Raw genomic sequence first — 15183 nt, 5'->3', positions numbered from 1 at the left:
ATCAGCTTACTAAGCTTCTTGGGAAAGCTTCTGGAGATGGCTGTCGCCTACCGCCTCCAACACTGCCTCAAGCATATTAGCTTCTTCAAAAAATGACAAGCAAATTTCAGGCAGGGAAGAAGTACATGTGACAGTGTGCCTCAACTGTCAGAGCAGATTCTTTGCAGCTTCAATGAAACCAGTGCCCACTTGCGCTCTTGCAGGATATAGAGAAGCCTTGGATAGCGAGTGGCACAATAGCCCACGATATGCTGTTACCCAGCTGGACATCTCCAATAACCTGATCCAATGATGCTAGTGCAAAGGCTTTCCTGACGCTATACAAAACATAGTGGGGGTTGATTTTGATTCCCTTTGCCTGGCGTTACGGGACGGTAACAGCCTCAAAATGGAGTCGGTAGTCTTATCACCCCCGTTAACACCGGCAATGCGGCTGGCACCATTTTAAATGGGGCCTATCTCTGGGTGTCCAAGGCATCCGCCTGATTCAGATGATAGGCCCCTTTTAATATGGAAATCGAGGTCCTATGAAGTAAATAGGTATAAACTGGTCAGAGCCTGCTCAGTGCATGCTCCGGAACCAGTTCCACGGGTAATGGAGTGAAGAGGCCTGCCAAACGTAAGTGTTGAATTATTTTTGTGGGCCCCATGAGAGTTAAAATTCGCCCTAATGTGTTCCAGCTGCAAGCCCCACTCACTATTCAAGCTCGCAAAACAAAGGCATCCGCTTGTAAGTCCTGGGGCAGGCATTCAGGAGCCCATTAGTCCAAATGAATTTACTGAAGGCAAATTTTTAGCTTTTGCTAGCAGGGCAAATAATTAAGATCAAAAGCCTCAAAGGGATATGAAAAGCCTTGCTTTTGTCATGTCTCTCAGAGCTGTCCCAAAATACTTCACATGCAATGCAACTCTTTGAAGTATGGTCACTGTTGTTTTGCAGATAAAAGCAGCAGGCTATTTGCAAACAACAAGATCGCATAAACAGGAATTAATCTGTTTTTTGTGGTATTGATCAATGACAACAACAACTTTTATGTACATAGTGCTTATAATGTAGTAAAACATCCCAAGGTGCTTCACAGGAGCGTTATCAGACAAAAATTGACACTGAGCCAAAGAAGGAAATATTAGGACAGATGACTAAAAGCTTGGTCAAAGAGGTAAGTTTTAAGAAGCGTCTTAAAGGAGGAGAGAGAGGTAGAGAGGCAGAGAGTTTTAGGGAGGGAATTCCAGAGCTTAGGGCCTAGGCAGTTGAAGGTACGGCCACTGATGGTGAGGTGAAGGAAGTGGGGAATACACAAGAGGCCACAGCTGGAGGGATGCAGATTTCTCGGAGGGTTGTAGGGCTGGAGAGGGGTGAGGCCACGGAGGAATTTGATCAAGAGGATGAGAATTTTAAAGTCGAGGCGTTGGTGGACCGGCAGCCAATGTAGGTTAGCAAGCACAGGAGTGATGGGTGAACCAGACTTGCTGCGAGATCGCCAGCATCTGCAGTATTTTGCTTCTACGAGCCTGATTGCCATTCTATGTCGGAACTGATCGGAGGGTATGCCGTGCACAATGCCACCAGTTCCACGGGCAATGGAGTCGAGGAGGCACAGCCAAGGTAAATTTAGGATTGCCCTCCAAGCTCCACAAAAATAACCTGGGCTGCTGCCGCCTTGAGATGCCTACCCTTGGCGATGGCGGCCCCCACAACCCCCGCCCCCCCCCACTTACATCCCACTTACCTTGCTGGCAGTCGGGGCAGCCTGCTGTTGGGAGGCCTCGGTCCAGCAGACTGCATTGGGTCACCCATTTGGTGCTCCGTAGCCCGCGGGCACGGTGCCTCAAAATCGCAGCCACCTCCTCGCCGTGGGTACGGACGCTTGGCTGGGGGGCTCCGCAGGTCAGTCACCCAAAAATCTAAATCGACGCCTCTATGCAAGAAAATGATATCTGAACTGTGCATTCATCTTTTTGCATCCAAGCATGAATCCATGTTCCTTTGTCTTAGAACTTGAACATTGAATACTGGAACACCTCTCTGTGATCCAGATTATCAATTCCTTTTAGAATGTTAAATCCCTCAATAATTCGCCTTTTTCCAATGTAAACCATTGCCCTACACCCATGTTCAAAGTCTTCCAGATCAAACTGATTTTTAGCTTTCTGGTAAAGGGTGTACTGTTATTTTAATCAGTTCTATTGTTCTGCCTGTACAGGATGTATGGGGAGTTACCACAATATGGCGCTCCCATTGGGAAGTGCCGCTCGGCGGGCACATATCTCTGGCACGCAATCTGTGATTAAAATCATAGGCTGCGTCCCCGTGTTTCGCAAGATGTACCCTGCGAGAGATCACAGAGTCACCCACATTAAGGCTAAAATTTACCAATTATTGCACCAATATTTAAAAATTGAAGTGTTTCCACCTACCCCACAGACAGCAGCCTGCATTAAAGCATCAACACCACCTTCTGAAGAGTTCAGGCCTGCGGTAATAGTTTGCTTGCGTACAAGTGTGTTGAACTCTGCTCCGTCGTTTGTCAATGGTAGCACATTTTTGAAGCTAAATGGACTTGTGCATGTTTTACCAGCTGTGCAAGGATTTTTCTGTAAGGTACCAAACCCTAAAAGGGAACACATTTACAGGTGATGAAATGTTATCAGAGCTAAGCTTGACAAAGTAGAGGAGAAGAATTTGAAAAAGTATGAAATGAGAAAATGTCACTCAGACCATCAAGCTCAATCTTCTGCAGTTTTAAAATGAATCAAGAGGCATGGCATTAAACTGCCTTTGCTGAAAGCCAACTCTCCATAACTTCTGTGGGGGAGAATTCTAGTTTTATCTAATGTTTTTCAAGTGTTGAATACTCATGGGGGCTAAATTGGGTCACGTAGCGCCCATTCTGTATGCGCTATGGGGACTCCTAAACCCCAAGAATGGCATCCAAGATGCGCGCGCACACTTCTGGCGTGACACGTGCAGGACGCCAGCTTGGTAAAGGGGTTTGCGCGCGTGCACCTAACGAACATCATCAGCATGTAGAGTGGGTAGATCGTGACGTTAATCAGTGTGCAACACTGATTTGAAGCAGCTGGCGCCATTTTTGAACTCCCCGCTCCAGCCTACGCACTGTCCTAACCTTGCACAGCTGAACAGGAGTTAAAGGACCCCCCCACCAGCGCTATTTAAAGGGAGCAAGCAGGAGTTACAGGATTAGTTGCTGGATTAGTTATTCTGGCTGCTGGTAAAATTGTGGGTGTTTGAGGAAGTTTCCTATACTTGGAGAAAGTTACAATATTATATAGAGTGGTCTGGCTGGTCGTGCAGTACCATTAGTGGCATTTAAAATAGTGTGCTGAACAAGGTTGCTGCCAGACATGGGTGGCCTGCTAGGGCTTCCTCTGGGAATTGAACAAGACTGGGAGCAAGAAGAGAGACACACAGAAGGGGACAAGCTGCCAGAAGAGGGAGGAGGAGGAGGAGGAGGCGGCGAAGGGCACTCAGCAGGAGGCCATATCCAAGGAGGGCTTTCAGGGACCAATTTTCTTACCTCAACCTCAGCGACGACCAGTGCATCCGACGGCTGCGGGTCACGAAAGAGGTCATGACTGAGATTTGACAACTGCTGCAGTCACAACTGCAGCCTCAGAGCAGGGCAAGAACAGCATTGCCTGTGGCTGTCAAGGTAACCGTGGCGCTTAATTTTTACGGCTCTGGCTCCTTTCTGGCTGCTGCTGGCGATATAAGCAACATCTCACAGTTTGCAGTGCACTGCTGTATAAGGGAGGTCACTGAGGCTCTGTACGCACTCCGAAACAGATTCATCACATTCCCTCTTGACAGAGACAAGCAGCGAGAGCGAGCACGAGGGTTTTCTCGCATTGCAGGCTTCCCCGTGGTGCAGGGTGCCATTGACTGCACCCATATTGCCGTGCGTGCTCCATATCACAACTCGGCCATATGAACAGAAAGGGATTCCACTCCCTCAGTGTGCAGCTGGTGTGCGACTACATGGAGTGCATCATGCAAGATATCCTGGCAGCAGTCATGATTCCTTCATTCTGCGGCAGTCCAATGTGCCACCTATATGTCAACCAGCACAGCAAGTCAAAGGCTGGCTACTAGGTGACAAGGTTTATCCCCTCATGTCTCCAGAACGCACGCACACATGCACAGCAGGTGTATAACGGAAGATCATCGAGCACATCATAGGCATCTTCAAGCAACACTTCAGTTGCCTGGGCTGCTCTGGATAAGCCCTGCAGTACTCAGCTGAGCGGGTATCAAGATTTGTCGTGGTATGCTGCACGCTGAACAATCTCGCCATTATGAGGGAACAGCCCTTGCCACCACCTATCCGGCGAGAACCTGAGCCAGAGGTGGAGGAGGTGGAGGAAGAGATGGAGGAGGAAGTGGAGGAGGAGGAAGTGCAGCAGGAAGTGGAGGAAGAGGCAGGGAGGCTACAAGGTAGACAGGCCCTGTTTGCCAGGGCTCTGCGTGATCAGATTATTAATGAGCGATACCAATAACCTCAACAACACCTCCCCATTCACCAACAGTCCCACACTCCTTACCTTTCCACTCCCACATGACCATCAAATCGTCCTCCTTATGATTACACATTGCTTCCTCCATCAGCACATTGTAGAAATGAAAACCAATACAAAAGCAAAATTCAAATCAAAATTTATAAATTAACACGTAATGATTCAGACAAACTGAAACTATTCACCCTTGTTCCTTCCCTTAGTGCCTGTTGTTGTGTGCCTTTATCTTTCCTAGTGCTCCAATGAGGTGCATCACCGGTGGTTGGAGCATGGGTGGTGGAAGGCTGCTGACCTCCAATGGAGCAGTGTGCAGGTGGCCTTGGAGGACGACCTCGAGCAGCTCTGGGCCGGGCGGGCCCATCTTCAGACTGCACCATCTCGGCCTGGGCTGCAGCAGTCTGGCCTGGCTGGCTGACAGGCAACAACAGGGGCACTGGTGAAGTGGCAGGGGTGGGAACAGGAATGCTGTCATCCTGAGAGAGGACAGCAAGTTCATCTTCCATGGTGCCATTACCGTTCTCCCAGGGCAGCGCCTTATCAATCCTGGTGATCTGCTGGAGTACAGATTGTGGACTGCTGTGATGCCCTGGAATTCCCATTCCACAGGGGTACCCGGAGCCACGATAGCAGCAGTCTAGTTTCCAAGGCAGCAGTCTGAGTTTCCAAGGCAGCAGTCTGAGTTTCCAAGGTGGCAGTCTGAGCTCCAAACACAGCAGTCAGTCCTTGGATGGCAGATGTTTGTGCTGCAATAAAAGCCATGACATTGGTCATCAGACGCTGTATCATAGTGGGTTCCACACGTGTGCTGATGCCCGTTCCATGTGGGAAAGGATGGGCTCCAAGTTCTGCTCAAAGCCATGTGCTAAGTTGTAGCTGGACTCCACCATGCCCCTTGGCATTGTGCGTAGGCTTTCTGGCAGGCTTTCCAGTGCACCAAGCATTTGGTTGTGTATGCCCATCGGCCTTCTTCTGTAGCCTAGCCCATCGAAGTCATCATCTGACTCCTCTGCAGCAGAACTAGTGTGCGACCTCGCCCTCCAGCGAGCTGGCACCTGCCGTATCCGTTCCCCCCGCCCCGGCTCCTGCACACTTGTGCTCGGTGTCTCATCACGTGCAGATCGCTCCTCTAACCTAACCTCTAAACTACGCGCAGTGTCAGTATCTGAGCTGGTGGCTGCGACTGTAAGATCGAGTGACGGTGTGTGTGCATCATCACTGTCATCGTCCTCTGCCTCCTCTGACGGTGCCAGTTCCAGTTCTTGAGTATCTGAAATGACAAAGGGACACGGGTTGAGTTGTAATGAGGGGAGAGGAGAAAGTAAGATGTGCTGCAGATGGTGTGAGCACACAAGTGAGTCAGAAAAGATTGTGGGATGAGGGAGAAGTGGGGAGCGAGAAGGAGGATTAGGTATGCAGGGACCCTCATCATTGATACCTCCAGCACTGCCAATGGCCACGGCCGCAGCGACGGCCCATCCAATGATTGCCAGCATGGTGTCCACCATGGGGGTGAGGACGTGTAGGCGTGCCTGTCCTCACCCCAGGTCTTTCTTGCTGCCTAGTGTAAAGCACCACCTTCTCCTGCAAGAAAGAGGGAAGTGTGTCAGTGAGTGTCCTGCAAGATGTTTGGGTGATGTGGCTGTCGTGGTTGAATAGCTGCCAGTGAGTGTGACCTGTGAGTTGTGGGTGTGCGGCTTGCATGTGTGGTAATTTGTGAGGGTGAGATGAAGCATCTGATTGGAAGAGTTGCTACTGATGGAAAGAGTTTGTTGCTAGGTGGGTGATAGGGGTGTAGTGCGTGGAGCAGTGGATGAGGCTAGTGGTGCAGCTGGTTGGATATGCCACTTGACAGTTGAAGTCACTCACCTTGACCACTCGGGTCAAATCATTGAACTTCTTCCTGTACTGCATCCATGTGCGTGGTGCAGCGCTACTGGCATTCACCTCGTGCGCCACTTCCTCTCACTGCCTCCTCAGTATGTGTCTGGAGGGCCTTCTGGCCCCCTGTGGATAAAGGATGCCCCTCCGTGAGTCCACCTCTTGCACCAAGGCTTCTAGTGCATCATCCGAGAACCTTGGTGCATGCTCTCTCGCAGACCCAGCCATTCTTCAGTATATTCCAGAACAGAGTTAGTTGCCACACCAATTCCAGGTCTCCATGCAGCCACAGTGCACCTTTCCTTTAAGAGATACAGGCTGCCTTTAAGTAGTGCTAACCACTCCCGATATTGGGGCCCCTTGCTGGTGCATGCAGCCAATCAACAATGCAGGTAGACCTGGCTGCACGCAGCAATCACTGCAATCACCAGACAGCACGAATGTTACGCGCTGCCTGCATCTCAACAACCAGGCGCGGGTTAATCGCGCATCACGATCGCAGCACATATTTTCGGGGGTTAACCAATTTAACCCCCATGTTCTTTTATATCATTTCAAGGGCCTGGATCATGATAACGAAGCTTAAGGATAATTTTTTTTTACCAATTCTGAAATCAGAAGTTATCTTCCACATTTCCTTCTTCAATTCAATTCCTAACATCTTCATGTTTTCCAAGTCATCCTTCATAGAAAGGGAGAGGTCCATAAGATAATAGAGGTCAATGGGGTAGTCTTCAGCTCTCTTAAAATACAATGGGAAGGTTTGCGGTTCTCCTGAAAAAAAACAAAAATGTTAGTGCCAGAAATTCACAAAAATGAACTGTAAATGTAAATGGTCTAAATTTACACAATTAATAGTTTTGGGAGATTTCTTGAAGAGGTACTAATCCTGGCAAAAGTCAGCAACTAGACTCCACTGGTAGCATTCTGGCCTCTGAGTCAGATGGTTGTGGATTCAAGTCCCATTCTTGAACTTGAGCAAGTGATTAAGGCTAACGCTTTAGTGAAGTATGGAGGGAGTGCTGCATTGTCAGAGGTGCCATCTTTCAGTTTGTAAAAGACCTCAAAGGACTATTTGAAAAAGAGCAGGGGGTTTTGGGCCAGGATTCTCTTCCATGATCCCACCCAAAACCAGGTGAAGATCGCAGCACGGAATGACGGAAAATGCAAGCAGGGAGGCCTACCCCCAGCTCACCGCCTTGATTGGGATTTCCCTCCCTCCCTGGGATTGCTGCTGAACACTCCTCCCCACCACTGCCTGCGAATGGTAGTGGGGCCACTGGGCATGTGTGCCAGAGGATTTCCCTTCCATCCAGCCTATTTACCACCACTTCCCAGGGCCACCATGGGGAAGGTAGTGGTAAGCCCCAAGATACAGACTCTCTGCTCCCCCATGGGAGGTAGAGGGCATTGAGGGACTTGTAATGACCTCCTCTCTCTCCATTCCAATCCCCACTTGCCTTCTTGTGTAGGTCTCAGTCTCCACTGAGGCCTACCAGGATGCCAATCTTCCGTTATTCAGGGTGCTTCTTCCCTTTTCACTGCCTGGCAGTCTCTTCTCAGGATTCACCGCTGGGCAAGGGCAGGCTCCCTCTTGGCAGAAGGAATCCTGCTGGGAGCCCACTGAGCTGTGTTGAGGAATCTGTTTCATTGTACAGTACTAGTAAAGTGAGGTTATTACTGTTATACTATAATAACTGTCATGATAGGCGCAAGTCCATCTACATCACAGGATGTCTAGTGCATTTTCTGTGTCTTAGACCATGTTGGAATAGGGGGGTGGCAGTGGGTGGGAATCAGCTTTCAGAAGAGTGACTAAGAAATTCTACCACATTACAGTAATCAGTGACTTAATGAATTCTTAGAATGTGGTAGGAATAGTCCAATAAAACTCCATCAAACCAATTCTCAGCAAAGAATTGGGTGATCATAATACTACATGAAAAATGTATGATGACCATCTCAACTTCAAATAGGAGATAAAATGAGCTTAGTCAGGGAGAAGTGTTTACAAGATGCAAAGCCTTTGTTTCAAAAGCCTGAAGGAGGAAGAACAAACTAAGATAGGTAAGGAGTTCCATGCTGTTATGGTCCTGGGAAAGAATGAGCTAAAGTAGGAGAAGGTACATTGAGTTTTGATTTTGATGAAGATGCAGAGAGAGGAACAGTGTGCCAGATGGCATATTTGTAGCTGAGAAGCAAAAAGCGAGGCAAGGTGAGCGGAGCACTGACTACAGTAGTATTGATAAAAGAGAGACAAGAAAGGTTCCCTGCTCCCCCTCCCCCTCCCCCTTTCAGGGAGAGGAGATTGAAGGTTAGAGGTGAGTCAAGGATCGCCTCTCAGACAAAAAGCTTTTTCATCTTTCCTGTGACAGAGTGATGAACTACTATAACAGCCTCCCAGCTGTAGATGTGATATTTGATTCTTGGGCAGACGTGGGCTTCATGGAAAGATAGGAAATGTTGGAAGACATATTTTAAATAAAAGTAGACATCGAGCTTCATGGAAGTAACTTTATAATTCTTTATATACAATAGTTTGAGTGCTGTGATTAGGCAATATCATCATATTGGAATGAACTGGACCATTGTGTAAAACCACAGCAATCAGATCTATCAAGCAATTTAAACAGCTGGTCAAGTTTACAACTCTGAAATTCCACAGGCTGCAATCCCGGGAAGTACCGCGGGGATCACACCCAACAATGCCCTCCAGTACTGACCCCGCTAAAGTATGTAGGGTCGGTAAGAGGGCACTTCATTTGCTATGGCGCAGGTGGGCACAAGCCCTAGTTCAGACACATATCTGGCACCCACCTGATCCATGCGGCCAGACTTCACCCCCCTCTCCCCACCATAGCCATCCCTGGCACTGCTCTGACCAGAAAAAACATTCCTCTTCGGAGGGGTTCAGGCCACTTACCAGGCCTCGACCCTACTGGGGAAGCCAACATGAGCCCTTGTGCTGGCCATTATGCCTCACCTTACTGGGCATACCAGCTGTCACTGGGCGCAGTCAAGCCTCATCATTTACCTTGTAAAGGCAGATGGAAATTCGACCTCATACGAGGATCTTCAGAAACACCCAAAAAATGGCGGAGACCTGACATAACTGGGTCTCTGCCTTTCCCATGGAGTTTCCACTTGTCTCCCGCCAGAGTTACAGCAGGAGATCAGAGGAACCTCTGCTGAATTTCATGACCCATTACATAGCAGTAGACATAAAAGGAAGTGAACTTTATTGGCCGAGGCATAGAATATAAAAGCAGGGAGGTTGTGCATTATACACTAGTTAGGCCACAGCTAGAGTACTGCGTACAGTTCTGGTCTCCACATTACAAGAAAGATGTGATTGCACTAGAGAGGGTACAAAGGAGATTTACGAGGATGTTGCCAGGACTGGAGAATTTTAGGTATGAGGAAAGATTGGATAGTCTGGGGTTGTTTTCTTTGGAACAGAGGAGGCTATGGGGAGATTTAATTGAGGTGTATAAAATTATGAGGGGCCTAGATAGACTGGATAGGAAGGACCTATTTCCCTTAGCAGAGAGATCAATAACCAGGGGGCATAGATTTAAAGTAATTGGTAGAAGGATTAGAGGGGAGTTGAGGTGAAATTTTTTCACCCAGAGGGTGGTGGGGGTCTGGAACTCATTGCCTGAAAGGGTGGTAGAGGCAGAAATCCTCATCACATTTAAAAAGTACTTGGATATGCACTTGAGGTGTCATAACCTACAAGGCTATGGACCAAGAGCTGGAAAGTGGGATTAGGTTGGATAACTCTTTTTCGTCTGGCACAGACACGATGGGCCAAATGGCCTCCTTCTGTGCTGTAAATTTCTATGATTCTATGACTCTATGAACATTGGAAATCTGAAATAAAGACATAAAATGCTAAAAATCAGTACCAATAAAGAGAAAGATAGGTTAACATTTTGACTATAAATCTTTATCAAAACTGTACTTAACAACTCTTTTCAAACAAATATAGTTTACATATATATTTGTGGGAGCACAACAGTTGATGTTACTGTTCTGCTCCCATAAATAGATAATGATGACTATTAACTCATACAAAACAGTTTCCGATTAGATTCACCTGGAGCATTTTCCAGGCTTTATTGCAGTTGAAGTACCTGATCGTAATTTCAGGGTAAGCTTCTGTGGTCGAATTTGTGTGATGTCCTCCAAATTTATCTTCTCACCACGTGCAGGGCCAGTCAGATTTTTATCAGTCTTTACTGTCAGTGAACCTTTGGGATTTTCAATATCTTCCATCGAACATCCTCTCTTTTTTAATGATTCTACATCATCACAGCGTGCCACTGTTAATTCCCCCTGCTGCAAGAATTCCTATTAAAAAGGACAAATTAAGTAAGTTCATGTGCTTCACTGGCAATACGGCTTATAGGAATTTCCTTTTTGTTATGGAACCATTGAAGTTTACAGCACAGAAGGAGGCCATTCTGCCCATCGTGGCTGTGCCAGTTTTCAGTTAGAGCAATCCAAAACTAATTGCATTACCCTGCTCTCTCCCCATAGTCATGTATCTTGCTCTGATTCAAACATTTATGCAGTTTTCCTTTAAAAGATGCAATGCTCTCTGCCTCAACTATTCTCTATGGTCTAGCAACTCTACAAAGACATTTCTCTTAATCCCTCTCTTCATTCTCTTCGTGACAATTAAATTGACAACCTATTGTCATTTATTTCCCAACCAAAGAAAATAGTCTTTCTCTTTTCACACTATGAAAACCTTTCATATTATTAAAAACCTCTATTACGTCTCCTCTAAGCCTTCTCTACTCCAGTGGAAATAGTCCTAATATCTTGTCTCTCCTCAGCGCTATACTTTCTTATCCCTGTATCTTCCTGATGAATCTATGCTTTATGCTCTCTCTCTCTCTCTCTACGGCTTTGATGTCCTTTTTATAATGGAGTATCTAAAACTGCACACAGCAATCTAACTGTGACCTATCCAATGTTTTGTACATATTTATCATTACATCTTTTCTATTTATAAAACCCAAAATGCCAATGGCCATTGTTATGGCCATTGTTATGGCTTCATTTACCTACACTTGCACTTTCAAGGTACAGTATTATGTATTTGAATGCCTAGGTCTTCCTCTACACCATTCAGCGTCCTCATTTTTCCTTACAAAATGCATTACCTCACATTTTTCTGCATTAAATTTCATCGGTCACCCATCTGCCCATTCTGCACACTTGACTATGTTGTCCTTAAGTCTTTTAAAGTCCGACTCGCCGTTTACCAGAATCTAAGTGACCACTGCATTCTACTTCTATGCCATTGGGATCTTCCGGGCTAACAGGAGATATCACTTGGATCAGCCAATATACATCAGCAATCATCAAATTAGCAAACATCAACTTCACCATAGGCATCAGCACCAGCTGATCTAATAGGCAGACCTGATTTTACCAGTCATGTGGCATTCTCTGAGTAAGAGTCACCATTAATTGTACTCAAAACATTATTCATGCACCTGCAAGCAATGCCCTCCCTTTAATCACAGAAAGGAGTACTGCTCCCTCACTGTTCTGATGGAGTGCGACCATTACTAACAACGGTGCATGTTTTGCAGGGAGTGCTCATAGTATAGATATTTTGATGGAACCGGATGCTCCCTAGCTGTGCAAGGGGAAAAACAGAAAACAATCCCGAGAGATGTAGATACCCACTCCAAACATAGTTGAAGACAAACGTGGGCAAAACCACACACAAACTTTAATATTTGTACATGTGCCATATGCTTAACATGATACATTGCCATGTTGTCTGCTAAGTTTTGTGAATTTCTTGCTCAGGCACTACTTCTAAGAACATAAGAAATAGGAGCAGGAGTAGGCCATACAGCCCCTCAAGTCTGCTCCGCCATTCAACGAGATCATGGCTGATCTTCGACCTCAACTCCACTTTCCTGCCCTATCCTAAGTGATGCTCTATTGGAAGAAGTAGGTGAGGCAGGCTCCTGAGAGGTCTCCTGAGCACCCTCTTGCTGGCCACCGTCCTCTATATGTTGCAGACATACATTAGACTGAACATGTGCCACTATTCGCCTGTCCTACTCTGGCTTTGGGGTACCTTTCCTGTTACTTGCTCAGAGGCAGGTGCTGGTAAGGGACTGGTGGATAGAGAGTCTCCCACCTGTTTCTGTGGTACTGCAGCATACAATTTCTTGTACCAAGTCCTCGATTAGACACCACAACCACGGAGCTCTGTCAGCAAAGACCGTTGTACTCATGTGAGGTCTTTTATTGCTTCTTTCATGGCTAATTTGTTTCCAAAACTAGCCTTTATAGCTTCTTGGACAGTGGCCCTCAACATCTTGACTTCATCAGTAGCACCATTCCTAAGAGATGCTCCAACTCTGCATGTCTCCTGCATACTTGAGATCCTGGCTGCAGACTGCACACAGTCCTGGCACACTGTGATAATAGGTTTGGCAAAAGTTGATGAAAATCGTGGGAAATTTGTGGAGAGAATGGCCAAAATCACAGACAATAAAGGGAATGCTTTTCTGGCAGTCCCAGTCAGATCCCCCCTCCCCTTCCCCTTCCCCTCACTGGCATTATACCTTTAGTCGGCAGCATATTTTAAAGTACCTTTGATCATCGCCAAGATATAAGTGAAGTGAATCTTCAGTCAGGGGACCAGAGAGTGGAGCAGGACCCAGTTCTGCCCGTGTTGCACCCATAGGAGAAATTTCAGTGGGGGAGGAACATGGGCCAATCTTCCACCTCGTCCCCATGTCAAGGGGCTCTGTATGGGAGAATTCTCGAGCTTCCCTGGGACTTTCACCCGGTACGCCCTTTAAAGGATTCAGCTGAGAGCTGGTGTTAGTCTCGCTGAGGCCCAAGAAAGATCCCAAAACTCTTCCAGTGGCGGATCGATTACCTTAAAAAAAATACTGGCTCCTTTTTGTTGGATGTTGCCTGGGTCTCCTTTCCTCTGTTGGAGCAGCATGGCATCGCTCTGACTTTGTTGCCGGCAGAGCAGAATGGGCAGCACTGGCGCATCCTTACTGGTGCAATGCCACAGGTATGTAAATGACCCCGCCCCTATAATTTGGAACAGGGTCTGGACCTCCTCACTTGGCCCAACTCATATCCGGCTCCTCCGCTCTTCCGCTGTTGGAGGAGGCCAATAGGAATTTCATGGCCCCTGTGTTTTGCCTTTCTCAGCTTGCTCAACCTTAACGGAAGTTTCTAGCTGGCCACAGTAACAACTGGCCTTACAGTCGACAATCGTTGAGCTCACCAGCACTGCTTAGAGTTTGGATTAAATTTCTGGTTAGTGAAAGGCCACCGTGTAAGGCCACCCCACCTTGTATTGTACAGGATGTATTAAAAGATATGTACTGTGTTTTAAATTGTAATATTGGAATTGTATTGTGTGCAATCCATGTTGTATTGTTTTGAATTGTATCGCCTTGGAATTGTGGTATCTTTAAATGTTATAAAATAAAGTATATATTGAAATATAAAAAAAATAAGTTGCTGGTTAGTGAACAATTGCTGACTATATGAGCAGCTGCTACAGTAACTAGCTGGAAACATCCATTACTCTTAGCTAGAATGCTCACTGGTTTAAAAAAAAGCCACAAGCTGCAGGCAATGAACTTGTGCATCAAAGCTAGATGAGCCAGTTTGTGGAAGGTCACGGCTCACCGTCTACATCAAACTGAGACAATGAAGGTCAATTGTCTCATCCCAGATGACCTCTATTCATTTTGAGCACATCAGAAGATGTTTTCTTTAAACCCACAAACACCGACATGGACCACTTGGGCCGAATGGCCTGTTTCTGTGCTGTACATTCTATGTAATTCTATATAAGGGGTAGGAGAGGTAGCCTGTTTTAATGGCACGGCTACTGGTGAATCACTGAAGGGGGATGAATTAAGAGGGACTGCCCACCCACTAACTGGGGACATAAGAAAGAAAAGGAAAAAGAGATATGGGGCAATGTCAGCCAGCTGTGTCTGGGTAGGTAGAGGGGAAACTCACTCAACTCAAGCCCAGAGCTGGTCAGAATCAGAAATGCTGCCTGGGAAAAGTTAAGGGAGTCTGCTAATAGGCATAGTGTGACTTTTTAAAAATTATTTTTCTATTTCTTGAGGAGAGTTCTGTAGTTGAATCAAGGTGAGATTTGATTGCATCCATTACTCTTTATAGCCACTTGCTGTCTGTAAATAAAGCAGTTCAATGGCTCCGATGAGACTGTCTCATTAAAATGTTTCAGTCTGCCTTTGGAAAGGTTGTAGAAGCGCACTTAAGGACACAAGCAAAAGGCACAATATCCAATTGAGATCACAATGGGGGGACTACTATTACAGCCCAGGTTATGATATTAGACACTGAGCATTACGAGCACACCCATATCTAAAGATGCTCAGACTGTTTATGGGAGTGAGAAGCACCTCCGTACCTGAGGGAATATCTGGTAACAATATTAATGTTTTCTCAAACATCAGCTATCATCAAATGGTCATGCATCCTGATCAAAAATGCATGGAACATGTTCACTATACACATGGTTTACTCAGTATTAAATTTGAATCAGAACACTGTGCATCTTTTTTAAAAATTATTTCTTGGATGGACAAGCTGAGATGGACAGTGTAATAGTAATTTTACTGATGCCTTTTTCATAACTCATCAAAGTAATATTAGTAACAAATTTCCATTAAACCAGTACGATTACCAAGAATGCCTTACAAGTACTCCATATTATATCACGAC

At 46.3% G+C, this 15183-nt stretch overlaps 1 protein-coding gene across 2 annotated transcripts in view; it reads right to left on the bottom strand.

The window, feature by feature from the left end:
* Positions 1 to 15183, bottom strand: part of LOC137344518 (integrin beta-1-like) — a 98074-nt gene that overhangs the window by 63587 nt on the left and 19304 nt on the right. For both annotated transcript variants that reach the window (XM_068007556.1, XM_068007565.1), the window contains exons 4-6: positions 10551 to 10767; positions 7018 to 7188; positions 2419 to 2612 (exon numbers count right to left, since the gene is read on the bottom strand). In XM_068007556.1, the coding sequence (XP_067863657.1) occupies positions 2419 to 2612; positions 7018 to 7188; positions 10551 to 10767 (582 nt within the window). The remainder of the gene's footprint in view (positions 1 to 2418; positions 2613 to 7017; positions 7189 to 10550; positions 10768 to 15183) is intronic.

This window comes from Heptranchias perlo, chromosome 2 (assembly GCF_035084215.1).
Source record: "Heptranchias perlo isolate sHepPer1 chromosome 2, sHepPer1.hap1, whole genome shotgun sequence".
Taxonomy (NCBI): domain Eukaryota; kingdom Metazoa; phylum Chordata; class Chondrichthyes; order Hexanchiformes; family Hexanchidae; genus Heptranchias; species Heptranchias perlo.
The sequence above is the reverse complement of the archived record's forward strand: the minus strand, read 5'-3'. Positions and strand labels throughout refer to the sequence as shown.